The sequence below is a fragment of the Carcharodon carcharias genome, chromosome 1, assembly GCF_017639515.1.
Source record: "Carcharodon carcharias isolate sCarCar2 chromosome 1, sCarCar2.pri, whole genome shotgun sequence".
Lineage (NCBI taxonomy): Eukaryota > Metazoa > Chordata > Chondrichthyes > Lamniformes > Lamnidae > Carcharodon > Carcharodon carcharias.
This window is the reverse complement of record NC_054467.1, coordinates 76,694,145-76,720,629: the sequence shown is the minus strand read 5'-3', so window position 1 is coordinate 76,720,629 and position 26,485 is coordinate 76,694,145. Positions and strand designations below refer to the sequence as shown.

The 26,485-nt window shown below is 41.8% G+C and overlaps 1 protein-coding gene across 2 annotated transcripts in view; it reads right to left on the bottom strand.

The window, feature by feature from the left end:
- The window catches only part of klhl2 (kelch-like family member 2), a 151,659-nt gene extending 125,887 nt beyond the window's left edge, over positions 1–25,772 (bottom strand). For both annotated transcript variants that reach the window (XM_041189927.1, XM_041189937.1), the window contains exons 1-2: positions 25,497–25,772; positions 2,226–2,351 (exon numbers count right to left, since the gene is read on the bottom strand). In XM_041189927.1, the coding sequence (XP_041045861.1) occupies positions 2,226–2,351; positions 25,497–25,567 (197 nt within the window). In that variant the 5' untranslated portion in view covers positions 25,568–25,772. The remainder of the gene's footprint in view (positions 1–2,225; positions 2,352–25,496) is intronic.
- Between the last annotated feature and the right edge of the window lie 713 nt (positions 25,773–26,485).

Here is a 26,485-nt window from a genome sequence, read left to right as displayed (position 1 = left end):
GGGCTGGCAAGTTGCTTTTGCAGAGAGCCAACATAGACATAAAATCGGGCTTCTTTCTGTGCTATAACCATTCTATGACTCAATGAGAGTGGGAAGAATGTGGAACTCAAGATCACATGGAGAGGTTGAGGCAAAGGGTGGAGATTTCTTTAAGGCAAAGCTTGATAAGTAGATGAGAGAGAAAGGAATAGAAGGATATGTTGACAGTGTTAGATGAAGGAGGGTAAGATGAGGCTCGTGTGGAACATAAACACCGGCACAGACCTCTTGGGTTGGATGGCCTGTTTACATATGAACAAGGAGCAGAAGTAGACTATTTGGCCCTTGAGCCTCCTCCACCATTTAATAAGATCATGGTTGATCTGACAGTAACCTAAAATCTGCATCCCACCTACCCCCATAACCTATCATCACCTTGATTACCAAGAGTCTATTCACCTCTGCCTTAAAAATATTCAAAGACACTGTTTCCACTACTTTTCCAGGAAGAGAGTTCCAAATACTCAACCCTTAGAGAAAAAATTTCACCTCATCTTATTTTAAATGGGCGACCCCTTATTTTTAAACAGCGACTTCTAGTTTTAGATTCTCCCACAAGAGGAAACGTCCTCTCCACATCCACCCTATCAAGACTCCTCAGGATCTTATATTCTTATCTGTTTCAATCAAGTCTCCTCTTACTCTTCTAAACTCCAGTGGATACAAGCCTAACCTGTCCAACCATTCCTCATAACACAACCCACCATTCCAGGTATTAACTTAAAAACAAAAAACTGCGGATGCTGGAAATCCAAAACAAAAACAGAATTACCTGGAAAAACTCAGCAGGTCTGGCAGCATCGGCGGAGAAGAAAAGAGTTGACGTTTTGAGTCCTCATGACCCTTCAACAGAACTAGGTGAATCCAAGGAAAGGGGTGAAATATATGAAATAATTATATTTCACCCCTTTCCTTACATTCACCTAGTTCTGTTGAAGGGTCATGAGGACTCGAAACATCAACTCTTTTCTTCTCCGCCGATGCTGCCAGACCTCCTGAGTTTTTCCAGGTAATTCTGTTTTTATTCCAGGTGTTAGTCTGGTAAACCTTCTCTGAACTACTTCCAACACATTTACATCCTTCCTTAAATAAGGTGACCAAGACTGGACACAGTACTCCAGATGTGGTCTCACTAGTGCTCTGTATAACAGAAGCATAATCTCCGTACTTTTGTATTCAATTCCCCTTGCAATAAATGATAACATTCTATTTGCTTACTTGCTGTACCTGCATACTAGCCTTTTGCAATTCATGCATGAAGACACCCAGATCCCTCTGCATCTCAGAGCTCTATAATCTCTCACAATTTAGATAACATGCTTCTCTTTTATTCATTCTGCCAAAATGGTCAATTTCACATTTTCCAGCATTATACTCCATTTGCTAGATCTTTGCCCACTCACTTAATCTAATCTATATCTGTTTGTAGCCTCCTCATGTCCTCTTCACAACTTACTTTCCTATGTATCTTTGTGTCATCAGCAAATTTAGCAACCATCCCATCTATCCCTTTTTCCAAGTAATTTATATAAATTGTAAACCGTTGAGGTCCCAGCATTAACACCACTCATTACATCTTGTCAACCTGAAAAAGACCCATCTACGCCTACTCTCTGCTTCCTGTTAGCTAGCCAATTTGCTATCCATGCCAGTATGTTACCCCCTATACCGTGAGCATTTATTTTCCACATTAACCTTTGAGGTGGCACCTTATCAAATGCCTTCTGTTTCTGTGCTGCGAATACTTTACAATACTGAAGAGACCAAAAGGAAGATGAATACAGGCTGCACATCACAAAGCATTACATGCAGGGTAAAATATTTTTTTTTTTATAAATCCATGTGCAGTTCATAGCAAAGGAAACCATATTGCTGATGGTTAATGTTTACTTGGCAACTGCTGGGATGCCAAATGTCGCCACTAAGTGGCAGTGAGTTACGATAAGTCCCTTGATACACACAGGCAATGAGAAAAGTGACAAGTGAAAATAGACATCTCCAGCGTGAAAATAGACATCTCCAGGTCTGCACTTGTGCACCTAGTAACAGGCCACAAACCTGGCAGCATAATGCCTATTGTGAGAAACTTAAGAATACAGAACTGTAGAACCACACACAGTGACTGTCAGTCATTAAAATATTTGTTTCAAACCCCACGACACTACGATAAACATACAGAGACATACCTTCTCAGTTCATTCATAACTTTAAAAGCTTTTTTCATATGACGAGGGTTTACAGTCACTGGACACTGTTTCTCAGAAACATCATCCTTTAGATCATGGCGTTTATGTTGGCATAATTTTGTGCACCTGCAAGCAAAAATGAGGAATAAATATCCAACAAGAGAAGTCTGTAACAGATAAAATGTGGCTAATAGTTAGCTTTAGTGCAATTAAATCAGCAAACAAACAATCAAACAAATATATTTATGGAATTATAAAGGAAAGATTAAACCAAAGTAAACTACCATAATCAAAAGCCTAGTATTACTCTGACAAAGCCTCTTAAAAGATACACTTTACCAAAACTATGGGAGCAACATGATCGATTAGTGACATTACCTAACATCTCAAGAAACCATTTATCCCTGTATACACTGTAACACTGTGTAAGTTATGCATGCAAGCAGAAAGTGTAAACATTGTAATGGAAAAGTTTGTGTTGCAGCAGTTGAAAAGGGGTAACCGAGTCAGGAAACCTTTAAATACAGGACCAGTATTCCTTTACAACTTTCTAGATATAGCTTGTTAGAGTCCACCCAGAGACAGATAACTTAAAAAGTGAGATGAATTTCCCAGTGACAGATGAAAAGAATCACAGGAAAAGGTTTTAGGTTTCAAGACTTTTACTGTCACACACAAAAATCAACATAGTCTAAACACTACTTGACAGACCCAAACTAAAGAAAAGGCACCGCCCCATTAACTAACACAACCAAAATAAGTTATGACACATTTTCTATGCCACACTCCCAGCAGATATATAGCCTTGAATGTTAAGTTCCAAACTCCTCCTAGTTTTCCAGCAGGCTCCCGTCACCCTGCCACTCCAAGGCGAGTCTTCCAATGTCCTTTGAAAGTTGTTCCACTCAGTCTTCTGAGTATCCCCAACAGGCCTCCAGCAGCAAATCCTACTCTGGCAACTCATTCCTTAAGTCTCCACAAGTCCAGTGTCTTCAAACAGGAGCAGAGGATGAGCTCTCATCAACATCCTGCTTGGCAGCTAACACATAAAAGACTTTTCCTCTGCTTTTCACAGCAGTAGCTGTTCCTGTCTCCTGCTCAGTGTTTCGGTGTCTGCGCATCTCTGTGCCCAGAAAAGCAGCTTCCCCTCTTTTGTATCAAGGTGTGAAACTTGTCATTTGATCTTCAATAGGTTTCGGGTGCAGATCACATGGGCCTATCTCCAGGCAGAGCTGAGTATGATCTCCATTCCCCTATTCTGGGCATTCTATTTCACTTTAAATTAAAAGAAACTTAATTGTATAAAGACTTGCATATATAACAAGTGGAAACCTCAAAATTGTCACCATTATCATCTGGTTAAATGCTGACCATAACTGCTCAGAACACCGAATTGTACCTAAGGTATATAATTAGTTGGGAGAAGTACAACCTTGTAAGATCTCAGCACTTGTCCAATTGTCCAAGTGGCGACCATGCCTTCAACTGCATAGGCCTTAAGCCTCTCTTGCCGCTCTACATCTCTTCCTTCCTTTAAGTTGCTCCTTAGAACCACCATCTTTGGTGAAAGATTTGGTCACTTCGCCCATTATATTCTTACATGGTTTGTCAAATTTTGTCTGATAATGCTCCTATGAATTGCCTTGGGCTGTTTTTAATTTTATTAAAGGTGGTTTTTAAATACAAGTGTGTGCATCTGGAGTGCAGAAAACTGATGTTCATCTCAGAATAACCAAAGTATTTGGATTTGGTCATATGAACATTACGCAGGCTTGGGTATAGTTATTCTCAATTTCAATCAGTTTCAATTTTAATGACATCCAATTTTCAGATTTTACCACATGATCAATGTAGCAAATAAAACTGTATTTTTTCCTTCTACTGTTAAGACCTCTTGTTTGCCCTAGGGTAGAAGGAAAAAAGTGAACCTAAGTCTTTAAAACATATGCCTTCATTAAAGTGTATTTTTCCCATCAATCACTAAAATATTCTCAATTTTTCTCTCACATCAAGTCCAACCAGCCACTTTGCAGGACTTGACCAATGCCATTCTGAATGGCCACTATAATAGCCATAAAAGTGACCTTCTTGACAGGAAGACATCTGGCTTTCATTCAGCATTTCACAAGTGATTCAGCAGCAAGGTGATGTACAGAGCAGGTCTTGCATTTACAACAGGAACACAGCAATACGCATGGTACCCTGTAGATTAACATTTCATTCATAGTTCATATCAGCTCCCAAATCCATGCCCCTCTCTTCTGCAGCTTCCTGTTTGAATCCCTAAATCAGGTTTCCCACTGGCCAACAACATTGAAATGGCCCTAATAAAAATGATGTGGTATTTCTATGATTTTGACCATAGAACATGATCCCTTCTGTAGCATTTGTCTTGCTTAACCACACCACCTCCTCGTCCATATTGGTGGAACAGCCCTTGCTTGATTTCCCAAAGTATCTCCAATATCATTTTCCAGAGTTCCCTATGATTTATCTGTAGTCAGAATCACAGTGCAGAAGAGGCCCTTCAGCCCATCGAGTCTGCACCGACTGTCCCCTCATCTATGTGCCCATTAGCAATGTGCTCCAAAGATGTGGAATCAACTTCTACTGCCTCTATGACATTGGACAAGTGGTGTAGGAGCTGCAGTTTCCTCCAGCTAAACATTGGGAAGACTAAAGCCATGGCCTTTGGCCTCCACAACAAACTCTGTGCCCTTGCCACTAATTTAATCTTCCGCCATAGCCACTGTCTCTGACTGGACCAACTGTTCATGATCCTGACATCCTATTCAACCCATTGTTGGCCTTCCAATCCCATGTCCTCTTGATCAAAAAGACTGCCTACTGCCAGCTCAGTGACATTCCTGCCCCTCCCTGACCACAGCCCATCTACGACTGAAGAACTCAATTTTGCCTTTATCACCGCCAGGCGTAACCACTCCAATCTCTCCTGGCCAGCCTCCCATCTTCCACCATTTATCAACTTCAACCTGTCCAAAATACTGTCACTCATATAGAGTCCAGACCCAGTATCATCCTCTGTCCTCACTTAGCTACATTGATTTCCTGTATCTAAATACTTCAAAATTAAAATTCTTATCTCCTCCAATAAGCAAGCCATCTGCACCCCAGGGCATGCCCACTTTCTTCCACGAACACTGATACAGGAAAAAAAAGCTGTTCAAGCTATTCACCATTTTACAATTCAGGCCAATGTTCCCTCCAAGTTTTCTCCCTTTTGCTCAGCCTGTTCATTGAGGTGTGCGATCCCTGTAAGACTGCTCTGCAGCTACACTTGCACACTTGAAGGGAATGTTGGTTGTGCACAAACTGTTCGTTTCACTGCACAGTACATTGCAGATTGCTGTGCGGCTTAAAAATTAGTTTCCACTTTTCTTTATTGTTTCCAACAGCAAGTATTTCAGAAAAGCAAAGATTCAAACAACTCACAAGAGCATTCCGAAACCCAAAATTTACTCCAAGCTATTTTAAAAAATGATACAAACGAGATCCTTTTTATGCCAACAGCCATTATCAGGGCTAATGTTGATGTCCAGTGCATTCCATATTGTTTGGTGCAAAACGATATTCACGCTGACAGATCAATTGCAAGGACACTACTATTTTTATTAATGATCTTGATGTCGGTGTTGGTGGCACAATCTGAAATTTGCAGATGAGACTAAGATCTGGGTGAGAGTTAAGACTGTAGGTGATGCGGACAGGTTCAGGCAGATCTTCGCTGTGCTGGAAAATTGGGCTCCCGCCTTTCAAATGATGTTTAACTTGGAAAACTGTAGTGAAACGCATTTGGGCAGGACAGATGATTTATAAATTATGTCCTTCAGCAAAAATCATAAAGAAGGTAGAGAAAGACAGACATCTGGGTATTCTAGTGCACAGATCTCTAAAGGTGCATGAGTCTTGCTGCAAAGTGATATCCAAAGCAAATATGGTGTTGGTGTGCATGGGACAGCAGATTGCAAGAAATGGCATATTTTGCCTGTGTACAAGTCCTTAATATTCCAAGTGAGGCCTGACTGTGTCCAATTTTGGTCACTTCACAAAGTGGGTGATAAAAGCTTTGGAATGAGTGCAGAAGTAGGCCGCTAGGTTATTTTGACAGTTTGGTGAAATTAAACAGATGAGGAAAGAAAATAAGTCACAATTTTAAATTGTATATGGCCAGATCTGAGTTAGCTGTCAAGGAGATGGTTCTTTTCCCAGAGTACGATGGCTCTCTGGAATAGGCTGTCATCTCATGAGGTGGACACCGATTCACTGAATTGCTTCAAACAACAAGGGAACCCGTTTCTAACTGGGTTACTAAAGGTAGGAACTACATTGAATCCCAGGCCAGAGTAACCTCCAGGGAGAGTTCTGAATGTCTAGATGGGTCAGAGAGGAACTCCAAGGATTTTTTTGCCCTATATTGGTCTGGGTTAATCAATCTCATTCTTTTTCCCTTTCCTAGGGGAAAATCACATGGTTATGGATGGGATGGACAGTGTATATGAAACCCAAGGCATCACATTGTCCTTTCATCCATCCAGCCTATCTGACACAATCAGTCATTGTTTATGATGTTTGCATTTTGAGAAATAACATGCAGATGATTACTGAAACATTCTATAATTGGCACAAAGACCTGCATTCATATAGCATCTTTCATGACCATAGGCTGTCCCAAAGCACGTAACAACCAATTAAGTACTTTGAAGTGTAATCACTTTTGTAATTTAGGAAAGACAGTAGCCAATTTCCACACAGCAAGCCCCCACAAACAGCGATGTAGTAACTATCAGATAATCAAGTTTTATTAATGCTGATTTAGGAGTAACTATTGGCCAGGACACCAGGGGTAACTAACCTGCTCTTCTTCAAAATATTGCCATAAGTTCTTTTACATCCACCCCTGAGCAGACAGGGCTTCAGCTTAGTGACTCAACCGAAAGACTGCACCTCCAACAATGCAGTACTCTCAATACTGTACTGAAGTGTCAGCTTAGATTTTGGACATGAGACAATGATTCACAGTGAAGGGAAATCTCATTATTTTTGTTACTCAATGCAGCACAGCAGTGTTGTTGCTCTACTTGTAGCCCTCATCCATCTTTTATCTTGTCCTAAAATGTTGCAAAGTATATAGAGGGCATATTTAAAAGATAGTTTGTAATCCAGCATCACCCAACTCTGCCTGGCTGAACTTTCTCTCACATTGAGCAACTTTTTATTTGACTCCATTCACTATCTCCAAATAAAAACAACCAATTGTCATTATACAGCACCTCAAATGAAATAAAATATGTCCAGACAATTCACAGGGGCATTATAATACTAAATCTGAGCGTGAGGTACATGAGGAGATTTAGGCAGGGGGCCAAAAGCTCGGTCAAAGCAATCACTTTAAGGAGCATCTTAAAGGAAGAGAGAGAGGTGGGAGGGGAGGCGGAAAGGTTTAGGGAGAGAATTCCAGAGCTTAATGTCAATAGTGGTACAATTAAAATCAGGGACAGACAGGAGGCCAAGAATCAATGTATGTCAGCAAGCAGAGTGGTGATGGGTGAATAGTTCTTAATGCAAGTTAGAACATGAGCAACATAGTTTTGAATGGCCTCACGCTTAGAGAGAGGAGCGGGTGGTCAGCCAGGAGTTTGCTGAATTAGTCAAGTCTGGAGGTAACAAACACAAGTACATGAGTTTCAGCAACAACTAAAGGCAGGGGCAGATCAGGGCAATGTTATGAAAGTTGAAATAGGCGGTCTTCATGACACAGAAGCTCATTTCAAGTCAACTTCAAATAACTCACCTCCCGACTCCAGAAGCCTGTCCACCATCTACAAGGCAATGTCAGGAGGGGCGATGAGATAAGGCCCATTTGCCTGGATGAGTGCAGCTTCAACAACTGAAGAAGCTCAACGCCATCTAGCCCACTTAATTGGCACCCCATCCACCATTTTAAATCTAACCTTACCATCTTTATCTACTGATTGGAGGATAGCTACTGTAATCCCACTATTTAAAAAGGGAGGTAGAGAGAAAACAGGGAATTATAAACCAGTCAGCCTGACGTCGGTAGTGGGGAAAATTCTGGAGCCCATTATAAAAGGTTTAATAGCTGAGCATTTGGAAAACAGTGGCAGAATCAGACAGAGTCAGCATGGATTTACGAAAGGGAAATCATGCTTGACAAATCTACTGGAATTTTTCAAGAATGTAACTAGTAGAGTTGATGAGGGGGAGCCAGTGGATGTGGTTTATTTGGACTCTCAGAAGGCTTTCGACAAAGTCCCACATAAGAGATTAGCATGTAAAATTAAAGCACATGGGATTGGGGGTAAGTGTATTGAGATGGATAGAAAACTGGTTGGCAGACAGGAAACAAAGAGTAGGAATAAAGGGGTCTTTTTCCAAATGGCAGGCAGTGACTAGTGGGGTACCACAGGGATCGGTGCTGGGACCACAGCTATTCACAATATATATTAATGATTTAGATAAGGGAACTAAATGTAATATCTCCAAATTTGCAGATGACACAAAGCTGGGTAGGAGGGTGAGCTGTGAGGAGGATGCAGGGATGCTTCAGAGTGATTTGGACAAGCTGAGTGAGTGGGCAAATGCATGGCAAATGCAATATAATGCGATTAAATGTGAGGTTATCCACTTTGGGAGCAAAAACAGGAAGGCAGATTATCTGAATGGCTATAAATTGAGAGAGGGGAATGTGCAACGAGACCTGGGTGTCCTTGTGCACCAGTCGTTGAAGGTAAGCATGCAGGCGGTAAAGAAGGCAAATGGTATGATGGCCTTCATAGCGAGAGAATTAGAATGCAGGATCAGGGGTGAATTGCTGCAATTATACAGGGCCTTGGTGAGACCACACTTGGAATATTGTGTGCAGTTTTGATCTCCTTATCTGAGGAAGGATGTTCTTGCTATAGAGGAGGGGCAGCAAAGGTTTACCAGACTGATTCCTGGGATGGCGGGAGAGATTGGGTTCGTTAGGATTATACTCGCTAGAGTTCAGAAGAGTGAGGGGGAAACTCATAGAAAACTATAAAATTCTAACAGGACTAGACAGGGTAGATGCAGGATGTTCCCGATGGTGGGGGAGTCCAGAACCAGGGGTCACAGTCTGAGGATACAGGGTAGACCATTTAGGACTGAGATGAGCAAAATTCCTTCACCCAGAGAGTGATGAGCCTGTGGAATTCACTACCACAGAAAGTAGTTGAGGCCAAAACATTGTATGTTTTCAAGGAGTTGTTAGGTATAGCTCTTGGGGCGAAAGGGATCAAAGGACAGGGGGAGAAAGCGTGAGCAGACTAATGAGTTGGATGATCAGCCATGATCATAACGAATGGTGGAACAGGCTCAAAGGGCCGAATGGCCCACTCCAAATCCTATTTTCTATATTTCTAAATATTCATTCTCTCCATCTGCGTGCCGTGGCAACAGCATGTACCATTTACAAGATGCATTGCAGAAACTTGCCAAGGCTCCTTCAACAGCACCTCCCAAAACCAAAATCTCCACCAATTAGAAGTACAAGGGCAGCATTCGCCTGGCAAAACTACCACCTTCAAGTTCCTCTCCAAGCCACACACCATCTTGACTTGGAACCACATCACTGGGTCAAAATTCTGGAATTCCCTCCCAATAGCAATGTGGGTGCATCCACACTAGATGGGCTAAACCGGTTCAAGAAGGCAGCTCACCACCACGTACTCCAGGACACCTGGGGATGGCAATAAAAGCTGGCTTTGCCAGCAATGCTCACATCCCATGAAAGAATTAAAAAAAAGACAAGGCTGCAAACAGTTTGGTTTTGCTTCAGGCAGTTGCCAAGGAGATGAATATAGTCAGTGTTTGGGAAATGGAATTTGTGGCAGAAAACAAAGATAATGGCTTCAGTCTTCTCAATATTTAGTTAGAGAACATTTATGCTCATTTACCACAGACAAGGAGTCTGACAATCTAGAAACAGTGGGGCGATCAGAAGAGGAAAGAGATGGTGATAATGGTTGGGTGGTTTAGAGGGTTTGATCAGCTTACACATGGAAACTGATGCTGTTTACGGATGATGTCGCTGAGGATATGGATGAGAAATAGCAGGGGGCCAAGGACAAATCCTTGGGGGCACTGGAGGAAACAGTGTGGGGGCGCAAAGAGAAGCCATCACTGGTGATTCTCTGGCAATGACTGGATGATGAGAATGGAGTCAGGCAAGCAGACAACCATCAGGCCACAGTCAACCATGTCAAAGGCTGCTGACAGGTTGAGATGGATGAGAAGGAATAGGTTACCTTTGTCACAGATGCAAAGGATGTTGTTTGTGACTTTGATAAGCCTTGATAAAAATGGGAATCTGTATGGGTCTTAGCCATTTTCTCTTGGAATATGTGGAATGTTCTTTGTTCAAGTCCAACTTCAGCCTCCTCCCTCACCGCTTCCTTCAGTTCATCGATGACAATGTTGGTGCCATTTCATGCACTCAACCAAACATGGAAAATTTCATTAACTCTGCTCCCAATTTTCACCCCCATTCACTTTCAGATAGTCCAGCTCTGACTCTTCCCGTCCTTGACTTCCTCATTTCTGAAGGTAGTGCTATAAGCCTATTGATTCCCACCAAGTCTTGTTGACAGTTCCTCATACCCTACTTTCTATAACAGCTCTATTCCAGTGCCTCTGTTTCTCCTTCTCCACCACATATATAATGACAATGCCACCTTCTCTACCTATGTTTCTGATATGGCTTTTTTACCCCTCAACAAGGATTCCCCTCCACGATAGTTGGCAAGGCTTTCAACCTTCTCCATCCCAGTTCCCTTGCTTCAACCATATTTTTGCTTTTGCCACTTACTCTCCCTCTAAAGCTAAAGAAGGTTCCCCTGATGCTAACCTGCCAACCCACCTCCACATTCAACAGATCATCCTCTGCCATTTGCAACTCCATTCCACCAAACATCTTCTCCTCCCCTTCCACCATTCTGAAGAGATATTCCGGCTGCAACGTCCTGATCCATTTCTCATTCACCACAATACCCTCTTCTCCTTGCCATGGGTATATTTTCATGCAAGCGCAGGAGACAACACCTGCCCTATTATACCTCCTCCCTTCCCGCCTTCCAAGATACCAAACACTCCTTCCAGATGAAAAGGTGATTTACTTGTACTTCTTTCAATATAGTTTACTGTATTTGCTACTCACAAAGTGGTCTCCTCAACACTGGGAATATTAGGTGCCTGCTTTATGGAACATCTCCATTCAGTCCGTAAACATGATCCTGAATTTTCAGTCAGCTGTCATTTTAATTCTCTGCCTTACTACCACTCTAACCTCTCTGCCCTCGGCCTCCTCCACTTTTCCAATGAAGCTCAACGCAAACTCAAGGAGCAAGACCTCACCTATTGAGTGGACACTTTGCAACCTTCCAGATTCAACACTGAGTTCAACTATTTCAGATCAGAACCAGTATCCTAATTTTATTGAGCAGCAGCTGTAGGTGATGATTCTACTATTTCCCACCTTCTTTCGGCCAATCATTTGTTTCTTTAGTTGCTCCATTACCATCCCCTTTTGCTTTACACAATCGTCCCTTATCTCTTTAATCTCTCCTGCCTTCCACCCTTTCAATCCCACCCTTCTTACTTGCTGCCCATTACATCTGTAAGGTCATCAACATGAAACATTAACTCTGTTTCTCTCTCCACAGATGTTGCCAGTCCTACCAATATTTTCCAGTGTTTTCTGCTTTTGGCTCCAATTTCCAGCATCTTCAGTATATGGATTTTTTTGTTAAAAAGGTAACAACTGTATTAGTGGTTAATCTGAAAACACTTCATTGCCCTGCTGTCAGAGATCCATGGGGGAAAATGAAGTTAAATTGCCGATGACGCATCACAGAAAATATTTGTTATTCATTGTAGTTACCCTTAAAAGTTACCTGAACGTTTAATATAGAAGGAAGCATTATTTCTTGATAATTTATTGCATGTTAAATCTCTATTCACTTGCACTGTTAAATCGAAGTCAGAAAGAAGTCAATTATGGAGGGCATAGAAAGCTACAGCACTGAAAATAAGCAGAGCTTATGTGTGTTTGAAGAACCTCCATGCCCCTCATTTTTCACAAAGCTGTGCCATCACAAAATATGCTTTTTTTTATTTAGTCAACTCATGTTTAACAGGTCATTCTCAAGCTTTGAATAAACTAAAATAAATTCATGATTCATCACACTGGAGGTGGTGGAAAACCAAACACCACACTTACCTTCCCCGCCTCTCCCAGTATTCCAAAGCGATCGTTCCCCCTCCTCAACAACCTGGTCCACTCTTCAATCACCTCCAACACCTTCTAGGGCAAGTACGTGAAATGCAACATCTGCCATTTCACCTCCTCCCTTCACACCATCCTGGGACCCGATCACTCATTGCAAGTGGAAATGATTTACTTACACCTCTTTCAATATAGTATATTGTATCTGCTTTGCTCTCAAGCTTGACCCCAAAATTCCAGTGGCTTGTCATTTTAATTCTCCTCCCTACGCCCATTCTGACCTCGGCATTCTACATTAAGGTGAAACTCAACATAATTTCCAGGGACACCATCTCCTAACTTCCAAGTGACCTGAAACAAAGGTATTTGATTCTCTCTCTGCTACATAGTTTTGGACTATTTTGTCTATGCTTCAGATGCAGTGTAACTCCAACGTTGTGCAAAGCTACATCTAGAGTCTCCACTGGGCCAATTAAATCAGCTGGAAATAAGAACATAAGAAAACAGAACAGGAGTAGGCCGTTCGGCCCCCTCGAGCCTGCTCTGCCATTCAATAAGGTCATGGCTGATGATCTCGTGTTTCAATTTCCACATTCCCATCTAACCCCGATAGCCTTTGATTCCCTTGCCTAACAAGAATCTATCTACCTCTGTCTTAAAAATATTCAATGACCCCACCTCCACCACCTTCTGAGGCAGAAAATTCCAAAGTCGCACAACCCTCAGAAAAAATTTCTCCTCATCTCTGTTTTAAAAGGGCGACCCCTAATTTTAAAACAATGCCCTCTAGTTCTGGACTCACCTGCAAGAGGAAACATCCTTTCGACGTCCACCTTATCAAAGCCATTCAGGATTTTGTATACTTCAATCAAATCATCCTTCACTCTTCTAAACTCCAGTGGAAACAAGCCCAGTGTGTCCAACCTTTCCTATGAGACAACATACTCATTCCAAGTATCAGTCTAGTAAACCGCCTCCAATGTATGCACATCCTTCCATAAATAAGGAGACCAAAACTGCACACAGTATTCAAGGTGCTGTCTCTCAAATGCCCTGTATAAGTGAAGGATAACGTCCTTACTTTTATGTTCAATCTCTCTCATAATAAAGGATAGCATTCCATTAGGCTTCTTAATTATTTGCTGTACCTGCATACTCGCTTTTTGTGACTCATGTACTAGAACACCTAGGTCCCTCTGTACCTCAAAATTCTTCAGCCACTTTCCATTTAAGTAATACTCTTTTTTGTTCTTCCTGCCAAAGAGAACAACTTCACATTTTCCCCACATTAAACTCCATTTTCCAGATCTTTACCCATTCACTCAACCTATCTATATTCATCTGCAACCTTCTCATGTCTGCTTCACAACATACTTTCCTACTTATCTTTATGTCATCAGCAAATTTAGCTATCATGTCTTCACTCTCCTCACCTAATTCATTGATGTAAATTGTAAAAAGTCGAAGCGCCAGTACAGACCCCTGTGGGACTCCACTCATCACATCCTGCCAATCAGAAAATAACCCATTTATGCATACTCTCTACTTTCTGTCAGCCAGCCAATCTTCTATCCATGCTAACGTGTTACCCACTACACCATGCATTTTTATTTTCTGTAATAATCTTTGAAGTGGCACTTTATCAAATGCCTTCTGGAAATCCAAGTACAGTATGTCTACAGGCTCCCCTTTATCCACTGCACATGTTAATCCTTCAAAATACTCCAATAAAATGTTAAAACATGATTTTCCTTTCACAAAATCACACTGACTCTTCCCTATTGCCTTGAGCTCTTCTAAGTGCTCAGCTATAACCTCATTAATGATCAATTCTAATAACTTTCCTACGACAGACATCAAGCTAACTGGCTTATACTTTCCTGTTTTCTGCCTCCATTCCTTCTTGAATAGAGGGGTTATATTTTCTATTTTCCAATCTGATGGAGCCTTTCCAGAATCTAGCAAATTTTGGAAAATTAACACCAGCACATCCACTACCTCATTAGCCACCTCTTTTAAAACCCTAGGATGTAGCCCATTGGGATCCAGAGACTTGCCAGCCTGCAGCTCCATCAATTTGCTCAGTACCATTTCCCTAGTGATTTCAATTTCACCAAATTCCTTTCACCCGTTCACCTCCTGATTTGCAGCTATTGTTGGAATGTTTTTTGTATCCTCTTTAGTGAACACAGAAGCAAAATATTTTTCAATTCTTCTGCCATTTCCTTATTATCTCCTATTAACTCCCCACTGTCACTCTCTAGAGGACCAACACTCACTTTATTTACTCTTTTCCTTTTTAAATACCTGTAGAAACTCTTGCACCCATTTTTACATTTCTAGCTAGCTTCCTCTCATACTTTAATTTCTTTCATCTGATTAACCTTTTAGTCACTCTCTGCCGTTCTTTATATTCTGTCCAATCATCTGTCCTGCCACTCATCTTTGCGGAGTTGTATGCTTTCCTTAACATCTTTAGTTAACCATGAACGGTGGGCCCTACCCTTAGAATTTTTCTTTATAGTAGGAACGTACTTATTCCAAATACTCTGAAAATCCCCTTAAATATCTGCCACTGCTTCTCTATTGATCTATCCTCTAGCCTAGTTTCCCAGTTCACTTAAGCTAGGTCAGCTTTCATCCCCACATAGTTGCCCTTATTTAAGTTTAAGATACTAGGCTTAGACCTGCTCTTCTCCCTTTCAAACTGGATGTAAAATTCAATCATATTGTGGTCACCATTATCTAGGGGTGCCTTTATTCTGAGGTTATTAATTAATCCTGACAAGTTACACAATACCAAGTCTAATATAACCTGCTCTCTGGTTGGTTTCAGAACACCCTGGCTCCAAGAAATTAACCCAAAAGCATTCTAAGAACTCCTCATCTAGGCTACTAATGCGAATCTGATTTTTCCAGTTTATGTCTAGATTAAAATCACCCATAAAAACATAAAAACTGCGGATGCTGGAAATCCAAAACAAAAACAGAATTACCTGGAAAAACTCAGCAGGTCTGGCAGCATCGGCGGAGAAGAAAAGAGTTGACGTTTCAAGTCCTCATGACCCTTCGACAGAAGACCAGTTCTGTCGAAGGTTCATGAGGACTCGAAACGTCAACTCTTTTCTTCTCCGCCGATGCTGCCAGACCTGCGGAGTTTTTCCAGGTAATTCTGTTTTTGTTTTAAAATCACCCATGATTATTATTGTCCCTTTATCACAAGCACAAAATATTTTCTCTTGAATACTTGGTCCTACACTGTGGCTACTGTTAGGGGGCCTATAGACCACTCCCACTAACGACCTACAGCCCCTACTTTTCCTCATCTCCACCCAAACAAATTCTACATCCTGATCTCCTGAACCAAGGTCATCTCTAACTATTGCACCAATGCCCTCTTTGATTAACAGTGCTACCCCTCCACCTTTACCTAGCTTCCTATTCTTCTTGAATGTCATGTACCCTCCAATCTTAAGGGCCTAATCGTTGTCGTCCTGCAGCGACATCTCCATAATTGCTATCAGATCATATTTATTTACTTCAATGTGGACGATCAATTTATTTACATTGTTATCTGAATGCACATAGCATTCAGAGAGAACCTTCAGTTTTGTCTTGTTGTTACCTTTGTAACATCTCGGCTTGACTATTGATGTATTCTTAGGTTTTTTCTTTCTGTCCCTTCCTGCCATTCACTGACCCTCATTTCTCATATTACTATTTTGCTCTCCTGTCTTGACTCTACATCTTGAATTGCTACCTCTAAGCAAACTGGATCCCTCACCCCTCGTTTAGCTTAAAGCCCTCTCTACTTCCCGGGTTATGCGATTAGCAAGGACATTCATCTCAGCATGGTTTAGGTGTAAACCGTCCCAACAGTAAAGCCCTCACTTTCCCCAGTATGATGCCAGTGCCCCACAAAGCCGGAACCCACTTCTCCCACACTGGTCTTTGAGCCATACATTCATCTCTCTAATCTTATTTGCCGCATGCCAATTTGCATATGGCTCAGGTAATGATCCAGAGATTATTACCCTTGGAGGTTCTCCTTCTTAATTTAGTACCTAGCTTCTCATACTAACTTTGCAGAACCTCTTTCCTAGTCTATCTATGTCATTGGTACCTATATGGACGACAACTGGATCCTCCTCCCCACACTGCAAGTTCCTCTCCAGCCCTCAGCAGATGTCCTGAACCCTGGCACCGGGCTTGCAACATAGCCAACTGGACTCTTGCTCTTTGTTGCAGAGAACAATGTCAATCCCCCTCACTATACTATCCCCTACTATCTTTACATTTCTTTTTGCTCCCCCCAACTTGAACGGTTTCCTGTACCACTGTGCCATGGCCAGCCAGCTCATCCACCTTGCAGACTTTGCTTTCATCCACACAAGTTGTGAGCACCTCAAGCCTGTTTGACGATTGCAAAGTCTGGAGCTCCTCCACTACTGTCGGCTCAGTCCTATTACCTGCCTCACTGACAGTCAGATCCTCCTGTCCCTCACTGCTGACCAAAACAGATGACCCTCTTCTAAGAGATGTGACTGTCTTCTGGAACAAAGTATCCAGGTATTACTCCCCCTCCCTTATGTTGCGCAGTGTCTGCATTTTGGCTTCCAGATCAATAATCCTGATCCGGAATTCCTCAAGCTGCTTACACTCCCTGCAGACATGTTTGTCATGGATCGCCTCGGCGTCCAAAAGCTCCCACATCTCTTTGTAAAACTTAGTATTCAATTCTTTTTGATGTTATGGGAAAGCAATCGATCCTGCTCGTTCTTTTAAAATACTAAAGATGAGTTGCTTAGGAGTAGAACATGTGCAGAGCATTTTAATTGCAAAACTCAACACAAGCTGGCAGTAAAACTTGGGTGGGTCACTTGGCTGTGCATCATTTTGACTTTAATATCAGTAATGTACTGGCAGTCTGTATAAATTCCATTTTAGCGTGAAAATGTTTAAATATTATCCATGCACCAGTCTGCCACACAGAGAAACACCCCTACAGCTAAAAACTATCTTCAGAGCTCATTAAGTTTTAACATTTTATTCCTAGTAAGTTAAAAATAAATTTTCAATCACATTTAGTTGTAAAATTCCAACATAACTAACACCTTATTAGAATAAGACTAAAATTTTGAATGAGTTTTGAATTTTGAAAATATCTTTGCCTTTTAAAAAGTGACTAATTAGTGGTATTTTCTTCTATTCCCAATAGATTAATCTCATGGTTTAATTTTATCCACGTGTTGATATTTTTCACAATAACACTCACTGGGAAAACTGACACACGTACATACTTGCATGTCTTTGTATTAGTGTGTGTATTATATATATTTATATATATGACACACACACACACTTTTCAAAAATTTTAAATTGCTATTGTATCACTGTTTTACTTTAACTATTTTCTACTTGCAGTTGTCATAGCCTCCCAGCTTGACAAGTTGGTAGCACTTTGGCATCTGATTCAGAAGGTTGTAGCCTCAAACCCACATCATAATAGCACAGATTGTAGGGCGAGTCCCACACACAGTTGTTCGTTAACCTTTGGATCGGATGTTAAACCAAAGCTTGGTTTTGTGTGACAGGACGAGAATACAAGGGATTGGAATTCATGATTCAGCTAAACAAAGCTCCGGTCAGACAACACCTGGAATGCCAAGAGCAGTTCTGGGCATCATATCTTTGGAAGAATATGTTGACCCTCCAGGGGGAATGCAGCATAGTTTTACCAGAATGAAACCTAAACTCTCAGGGTTAAATTATTAGGAGGGCTCACACAACCAGGATTGTATTCTCCAGAATTTAGACGGTTAAGGAAGGGGTAATTTGATCAAAGTTTTCAAGAAATTAAGAACAGGCAGGGTAGAAAAAGAGAAACTATTTATGCTGGTTGCAAAGAACCCCATTGTTTCTTGCCTATTCACACATGTCATGAAACCCATTGAGCTGTGGTGATTGTAACATTCAAAAGTACAAGATGTTCCAATTCTGGTTACATTGGTTCCTACCTAGGAACCAGGGTGGGACCCTCTGGGAGTGTTTTGATAGGTGCCCAGGACAGCTGAAGGATCAGTGAATAACTCTTCTTCAGGGAATCAGTTTGAGGCAGTCTGCTAGCCAAGAAGTGTCACAGACAGAGGAACAGGAATAGGCCCTGTTAAAGTAAGTTAAAATAAGGGAGCAATGAAATAGGCTCGGAATTAAAGAAAGAGCTGCAGTTAGAAGACTGACTCCATACCGTGGGCCATTGAGCCTCTTTGGAGCAGTGGTGTTCTGCTGGAGATCGAATCCCTGTGAGGTGGACCATTGTTAAAGTCATCTGAGTGAGAGACACGTTTGGAAAGAATTAAGTTTCAACAAGATTGGTTGACTCACAGTGAGACTAACGTCTGGATGATTTGAGAAATCTATGGACTCTGTCTTGGTTGCATCTGTCATTTACTCTATAATGTGATGTGTTCAGCCACAGTTTCTGTTAATTCACATATACCTCATACTTACCCTGAATGCTAGAGTACAAGATACATATTGTAAATTGCTTTATCCTTCTGAACTTGCATAATAAATTTTGTTGTTTGTTTGTTCAAAACCCCATGGAATCTTGTGGCTTTATTCCAAAAGCAGGTGCCTTGAACTTCAACCTTTAACTACTTTAAGCAAAATGTTACTGGTCACTAACCGGATCCTCCCCCCAACTGCCCAACACCACCCCCAAAACCCACACATCCCTGGGTCGCACCAAGGATCGTAACACATAGGACAGGTGCCCTGTAGAGAACACTGCACTGGATCAGACACCCAATGACAGCAAGTCTATTCTCAAAAGCCCACAAAAGGTTAAGTGGGCAGCTATCAGCACAGTGAAAGGTGAACACCATTCCTTCAACAATTACCATAAAAATCTGAGCTATCATTCAAAACATACTTAGATCACTTGGACTTCTGGCTAACATTCCTCCATCAAGCACAATCAAAACTGGTTAATCATTCATTTCATTCTTTGTGGATTGTTACCATGTCCAAAATGGCTGCTGCGTTTTCCTAGAAAGCAATATTATGTGCACCTGATTATATGTAAAGCACTATAAGATGTCTGAGAGATTTGTCTTCTAAAGCCTCGTTCTTTATTTTACAAACAGATTTGTACAGATTTTTCACTATCGCAAGTAGAAAAGGTCTTGGGTTAACAGTCATTTCTTGCTCATCTGCAATTTGCATGTGTTTTGTACTGTATACTCTTGGTGTGGGCAGTCTGAGCACTGACTGTGGGAAGCTCATAAGAGTTGTATGTGAAGGTGTATATGCACTTTCAAACGAAATTTGTGTCTCAACTATTTCTAAAATGGCAGTTGTGGCACAGAATTTTGAAACACTTCATAGATGAAAAACCTTTTTAAATACATCCTGTATTTTTGCCCTGAAACAAGGAATTAACTGTTAAATGCGCCACAGAAAAGAATGTACAAAATTTTGGTTTCCATACAGTTCGCTGACAGTTTTATTAACAAAGTAGGTATTAATGAGCTGTGAGAATGGAACATACTGAATCTTCCAAAACAAAAGCATAATACTGAGGATGCTGCAAATCTAAAATACAGTAAGAACAGAAAATGCTGGAAATACCCAGCAGGTCAGGCATCATCTATGGAGGCAGAAACAGAGTTAACCTTTCCTGAGAACTAGGAGCGCTTGGGGATGTAAAAATGTTTAAACAAGGCAGGGAAAGGCACTGATGGGTGGAGAAGAACGAACAAACAAGATGGAAGGCAGTAGGAATCGAGTGGCAAAAGGGATATGATCCAAAATTGTTCAACTCAATGTCAAGTAAGAAGGATTGTACAGTGCCAGGTCAGAAGATAAGGTGTTTTTCCTTAAGCATACATTGGAATACTGCAGTAGGCCGAGGACAGGAAGGGTCAGAGTGGGAGTGAAGAATCTAAATGACAGGCAATTGGAAAGTCACACTCCTACTTGTGGACTGAACCGAGGTGCTCAGCAAAGCAATCACCCAATCTGGGTTTTTTCACCCCCGTGTAGGGGAGACCGCATCATGAGTAGCGAATAACTGTACTAAATTGAAAGAAGTACAGGTAAATCGCTGTTTCAACTGGAAGGTATGTGGGGCCTTGGATGGTGAGGAAGGAGGAAGTATAATTGCAGGTGCTACATCACCAGAACTTGTATGAGTAGGTAACTTGGGAAGGGGATGGAGTGTTGGGGGTGATTAAGGAGATCAGGGTGTCACTGAGGGAACTGTCCCTCCATAATGCTGAAAGAAAAGGGGAGAGCAAAGATGTGTTTGGTGGTGGCATCAGGGTGACCAACTCTCGCAGAGAAAATTAAGGGACAGCCTACTATAGGGGTCTGGGGGGCTGCTGCTAAAGCTGTGAGGGTGCTGGGGTCTGCCAGACCTGAGAGAGTGTGCAAATGGGGGAAAGCAAGTGCTGCACAGGCCCAATATTTAAACGTTTGAATTACAAGACAAACAGCATCTCAGCACCATGCAGCTCGGGACAGTAGGCTCATGTGGGGCAATTCTGTAAAAAAGCAGGGACAGTTGGTGATCCTGGGTGGCATCACATTGCAAATGACACAGGATAATCTGTTGAATGTAGAAGCTGGTGGGGTGTAAGGTGAGGGCAAGGGGAACATCAAGGGTAGTAGAGGGAGGGAAAGGGATGAAAGCAGAAGAGCAAAAAGGAGGACATACCAGAAGCACTAGTATGGAAGACTTCATCAGCAGAACCAATGTGACAGAGACAGGGGAAACTGGGAGAATAGAAGAGTTCTTGCAGGAAGCACAGTGTGAGGAAGTACACACAGGGCAACTGTGGGAGCCAGTGGGCTTATGGTGAATATTCATTGATAGACTATACCCAGAAATGGAGGCAGAGAAGTCGAGAAAGGGGAGAATCAGAGATGGACAAGGTGAACATATGAACAAGGAGCAGTAGGAGGCCATTCGGCCCCTCAAGCCTGCTCCACCATTTAATAAGATCATGGTTGATCTGGCAGTAAAATAAAATCTGCATCCTGCCTACCCCAAAAACCTATCACCCCCTTGATTACCAAGAATCTACCCACCTCTGCCTCAAAAATATTCAAAGCCTCTGCTTCCAACACCTTTTCCGGGAAAGTGTTCAAAAGACTCACGACTCTTAAGAGAAGAAATGTCACCTCATCGCCATTTAAAATGGGCGACCCTTATTTTTAAACAGTGACCCAAGTTCCAGATTTTTCCACAAGAGGAAACATCCTCTCCACATCCACCCTGTCAATACCCCTCAAGATCTTACATGTTTCAATCAAGTCACCTCTTATTCTTCTAACTCCAGTGAATACAAAGCTAGTCTGTCCAACCTTTCCTCATAAGACAACCCGCTCATTCCAGGTATTAGTCTGGTAAACTTTCTCTGAACGGCTTCCAACACATTTACATCCTAACTCAAACAAGGTGACCAAGACTGTACACAGTACTCCAGATGTGCTCTCACTATAACTGAAGCATAACCTCCCTACTTTTGTATTCAATTCCCCTTGCAATAAATGATAACATTCTATTCACTTCCCTAATTACTTGCTGTACCAGCATACTAGCCTTTTACAATTCATGCACTAAGACATCCAGGTCCCTCTGCATCTCACAGCTCTGTAGTCTCTCATCATTTAGATAATATACTTCTCTTTTATTCTTCCTGCCAAAATGGACAATTTCAAATTTGCCCACATTATAGTCCATTTGCCAGGTCTTTGCCCACTGACTTAATCTATCTATATCTTTTTGTAGCCTCCTTATGTCCTCTTCACAACATAGCTTCGTACCTATCTTTGTGTCATCAGCAAATTTGGCAGCCATCCCATCATCCAAGTCATTTATGTAAATTGTGAACAGTTGAGGTCCCAGCACTGATCCCTGTGTTACAGCGATCCATTACATCTTGTCAACCTGAAAAAGATCCATTTATGCCTACTCTCTGCTTCCTCTTAGCCAGCCAATCTTCTATCCATGCAAATATGTTAACCCCTATACCATGAGCTTTTATTTTCTACAATAAACTTTGAGATGAGTGAAAGGTTGAAATTGGATACAAAGTTCATGAAATTTTCCTGTTCTAGGCAACAACAGGAAATGGTGCCAACAGTCATCAGTATACTTGGAAAGGAGCAAAGAATGTTCCATTAATCCCACAAAAAAAGACAGGAAAATCTAGGATCCATACAGGTTCCCACGTTAATACATTCTACTTGGAAAAACTAAACAATTCCTCCTTTGACTCCCCTCAGTGTGAGAAAGGTTCAGCCAGGGGAGGAGGGTGGTGGTGGATGGGGACCAGTAAGGCTTTTGTTCAAGGAAGAACCAGAGAGGCTCAGAGTGACTTGGTGAGAGATGGAGATATAGAGAGTTTGGACGTCCATAGTGAAGAGACGACAGTTAAAGCCACTAAACTGCTAAAGTGGCAAAGAGCATCAAAAGAGTCACAAACGAAGGTGAGAAGAGACTACGTAAGGGGAGAGAATAAAAGCAAGCCAAGATCGGAAGAAATCAGTTCTGCAGGACCAGAGTGGAATAATGGGTCTGCCAAGGCAGTCCTTTTTATGGATCCTAGGAGGGAGGCAGGAGTGGGTTATTCGGGAATGGGGTCTATGAGGTTGGAGGCCGTGGAGGGAAGATCTCCAGGGGAAGTGAGGTCAGTGATTGTCTTGAAAACAATGGTTTGATATTCAGCGGTGGTGTCATGATCCAATGGGAACAACATCTCTCATCTTTTGATTAAGTACTTTAGTTTCCTGAACTAATTTCTGAATTAATTTAATCAATTTCAGATCATAACCACTGCCCCTATATCTTTGGATAGCAGTTTTTGGTAATGAGTCTGCTATTCCCACTTAAACCTCTTCTAAACCCATCCTTGGTTTCTTTACTTGGCCCATCACCATCCGTTTTGCCTTGTACAATCATCCCCTTTGTCATACAATTCTCCTGCCTTCCACCCTATCATACCTTCCCATTTGTTCTTTGCTCCCCTCCCTTACTTTCTCTGCCTTGTTTAAAAATGTTTACATCTCAAAGGACTCCCAGTTCTGACAAAGAGTCACCGACCTGAAATGATAACTGTTTCTCTTTCCAGAGAGGCTGCCAGGCCTGCTGAGAATTTCCAGCATTTTATGAGTTAAGTTGGGATAGAACGATATAGTACTTTTGAGTCAAACTTATTGGAAAAAATAGATATGGAGAAATACGAAATGGACTTGGTAAGTTTAAATTGCAACTGATAAAAATCAATGTACGCTTTATTCCACTGCCCCAGAAAAACTCAAATAGAACCCAAGTCCCTCCAAATAAGCTTTGCAGAATTGTTTCAAATCTTGACACAACATAACTCTATTATCTTATTTTGTGTAGTGGCCCTTAAAATCTATATATTCAGAATTATATTTATTCCTTAAATTCTGAGATGACGCCTTTTCGAAGAAATTATGTGGGCCCAATCAATGAATGTTGGCAGGCAATTGGAACAAAGTGGGGTGGGGAATGTGTGGGATTACATGTCGTCATCCAACATCTCCACATGCACACTTGCATCTAGGATCAATGGACAGAACTCAAGCAGTTTTGCCTGTCTAATCGAAGGTTGCCAAAATGACCCTTAACATCACGCCCAAATCACTAAGGCAAAAATCAGTTGACTCAATCCAGAAGTCAAACCAGGGCCATTCATGTACTGTATAATTGTGTATGCAGCATGACACACAGCAGTGCATTTAGCCATGAAGCCAGTCACAGTAATATTACATTGTTCATCTGACAGGGAGAAAATCAGGCTATAAAATAAATCAAATGAAAATGTATTGATCTTCAACAAATAAATAAGAGAAATATAGACAGAATCTTTTTTTTTAAAAAAAGATACAAATCATGTAATGCAGAGATGAAAAGATTAAAAGCTACAAAGTAAAATACAGTGCAAGGAATCACAATTAAGATATTGTGCTTTAGGATACCAAGGTGCTTTTTGTCTGCTCATAATTCATCATTTCAATCACTTCCGCCAGTTCTTTGCCCAAATATTATATTGCTCTAAACATCCCCACTGGACATAACTAAGTTCTGAAAAGCAAAAGTGGGCTTCCCCCACTATTCAAGTCAACAGTACAAACCACATGCCCACCATTGTGCTTTACTGAAATTTAGAGGATGCTCAGAGTGCAGTACATTAAAATTTAATCAAGGCTTAAATTCTAGTGTCAACACCACAAGTCAAAATACATAATCGTGCCATATTCAAAGCTACTGTATAAAAAAATTATATATTGATATTCTCCAAAAAAGATATGCCAAATTCTTTTCAAACGTCTGTTTTATTGCATTCATTTATTGCAGCTGACCCCCTTTGAAACAAAACCTAATTCAACGCGATCTCTTACATTTAACTGAGATTTTAATTTTTACCCTCACCCTAACACATCTCCCTCTTAACAAAAAGGCAACCACTGTATATAAGCGACAGAATATTCACTATAGCAACAGCTGCCGTACATCCACGGAGAAGTCCTCCAACCTCTCTCCCCCTCACCAAAAAGCACATATCTCCAATAGACTTATGACATCTTGATATGACCAAATATTCACCTCTCTCTACCTTACTGCATATATTTCATAATTACAGCATTTTTTTAAATGTTAAAACAATTGCATTGCCATTGTCTTTCAAAAACTGAAGCTCGTGCTTCCCCGGACCCCACTCCAGATCTGCTTGCACTTGGAAGTCGTTTCTAAGCCCACTCTACTCGGATTTCCCCTGGCTGGAGAGCTCCCTGTGATTACAGTGAGCAGGGAGACTCCCATCATTGAGCAGACCCTCCCCTTGGCCGGGGTCTCCCCCGCACCGGCTGGAGTTCCCCACCCCGCCCTGCCCTGTCGTTCACTCTGAGTGAGTCTGCTGTCCCCCTGGCTGTGACGGTAGTCACAGACTCACATTTGCTGTATCTCCATTGTCTCCTCCGCCTGTTGCCGACTGCGCAGAGCGAGCTCGGCGCGCTGCACCATTCCACTCAGGAACGTGTGGGATTCTTCCCCATTCTAGCGCCGTTCCATTCCCCGCACGCGCTCCATTGTCTTGCACCGTTGTCCAGGCGGTCACTGGGGCAACGCCAGCTGTCGCCCGCTTCTGCTCCAGCACCAACTCTCCGTGCTGTCTATCTGAGCCGCTCAACAGCTTAGGGGAAAAGGAGAGGGGACAGGGGGACAAGAGAGGCGGTGCTTCCTGCCTACCATCTCCTCCTCCAACACCCCACAATGCTCCGCGCCTTCAGCCCCCTTGGAAAGCGTCTAGTTGCCTCCCAATTTCAACTTTTATTCCGTTTCTAATATCAAAGCTGATATTTACCTGGTGTTGGTATACCAGGAGCTCCCTCTGGGTTGGAGGACTTGAAAGAAGCAACCCTAATATGGGAATTGTAAAGAAAGTACTGTACAGCAGTATCATCAAATCCCTGCCTCCAGGCACCCTTGGCAGTCAGTGGTGAACTGCACCTGCTATTTAAAACCATGTATCTTAGAACATACAGCAAGCTTTCTATACTGAAATACATGACTCTACAAGATGAAAAAGCAAATAATTAACAGTGATTGCATATATAAAGTGAAACCAGATCTGCTTGCCACCGTGTTCAATTTGTGCAACGTAAGGCTTCTCACAACGTGCCTTATTCCAGTCACTTGGTTGTTAATGCTGTTGCTGTTGACACTGTTTCCACAGCATCTATTTTATTGATACTGTTGACAGTAACAACTACTTGCATGTATATTGTGCCTGCAGCATAGAAAAAGCATCCCTTGACACTTCTCAAGAGAGTTGTCAAACAAAATTTGACAATCAGCCACATGAAGAATTATTGCAACAGGTAACCAAAAGCCTGGTCAAAGACAGGTTTTAAGAGGAAACTTGAAAGAGACAGAGGCAGA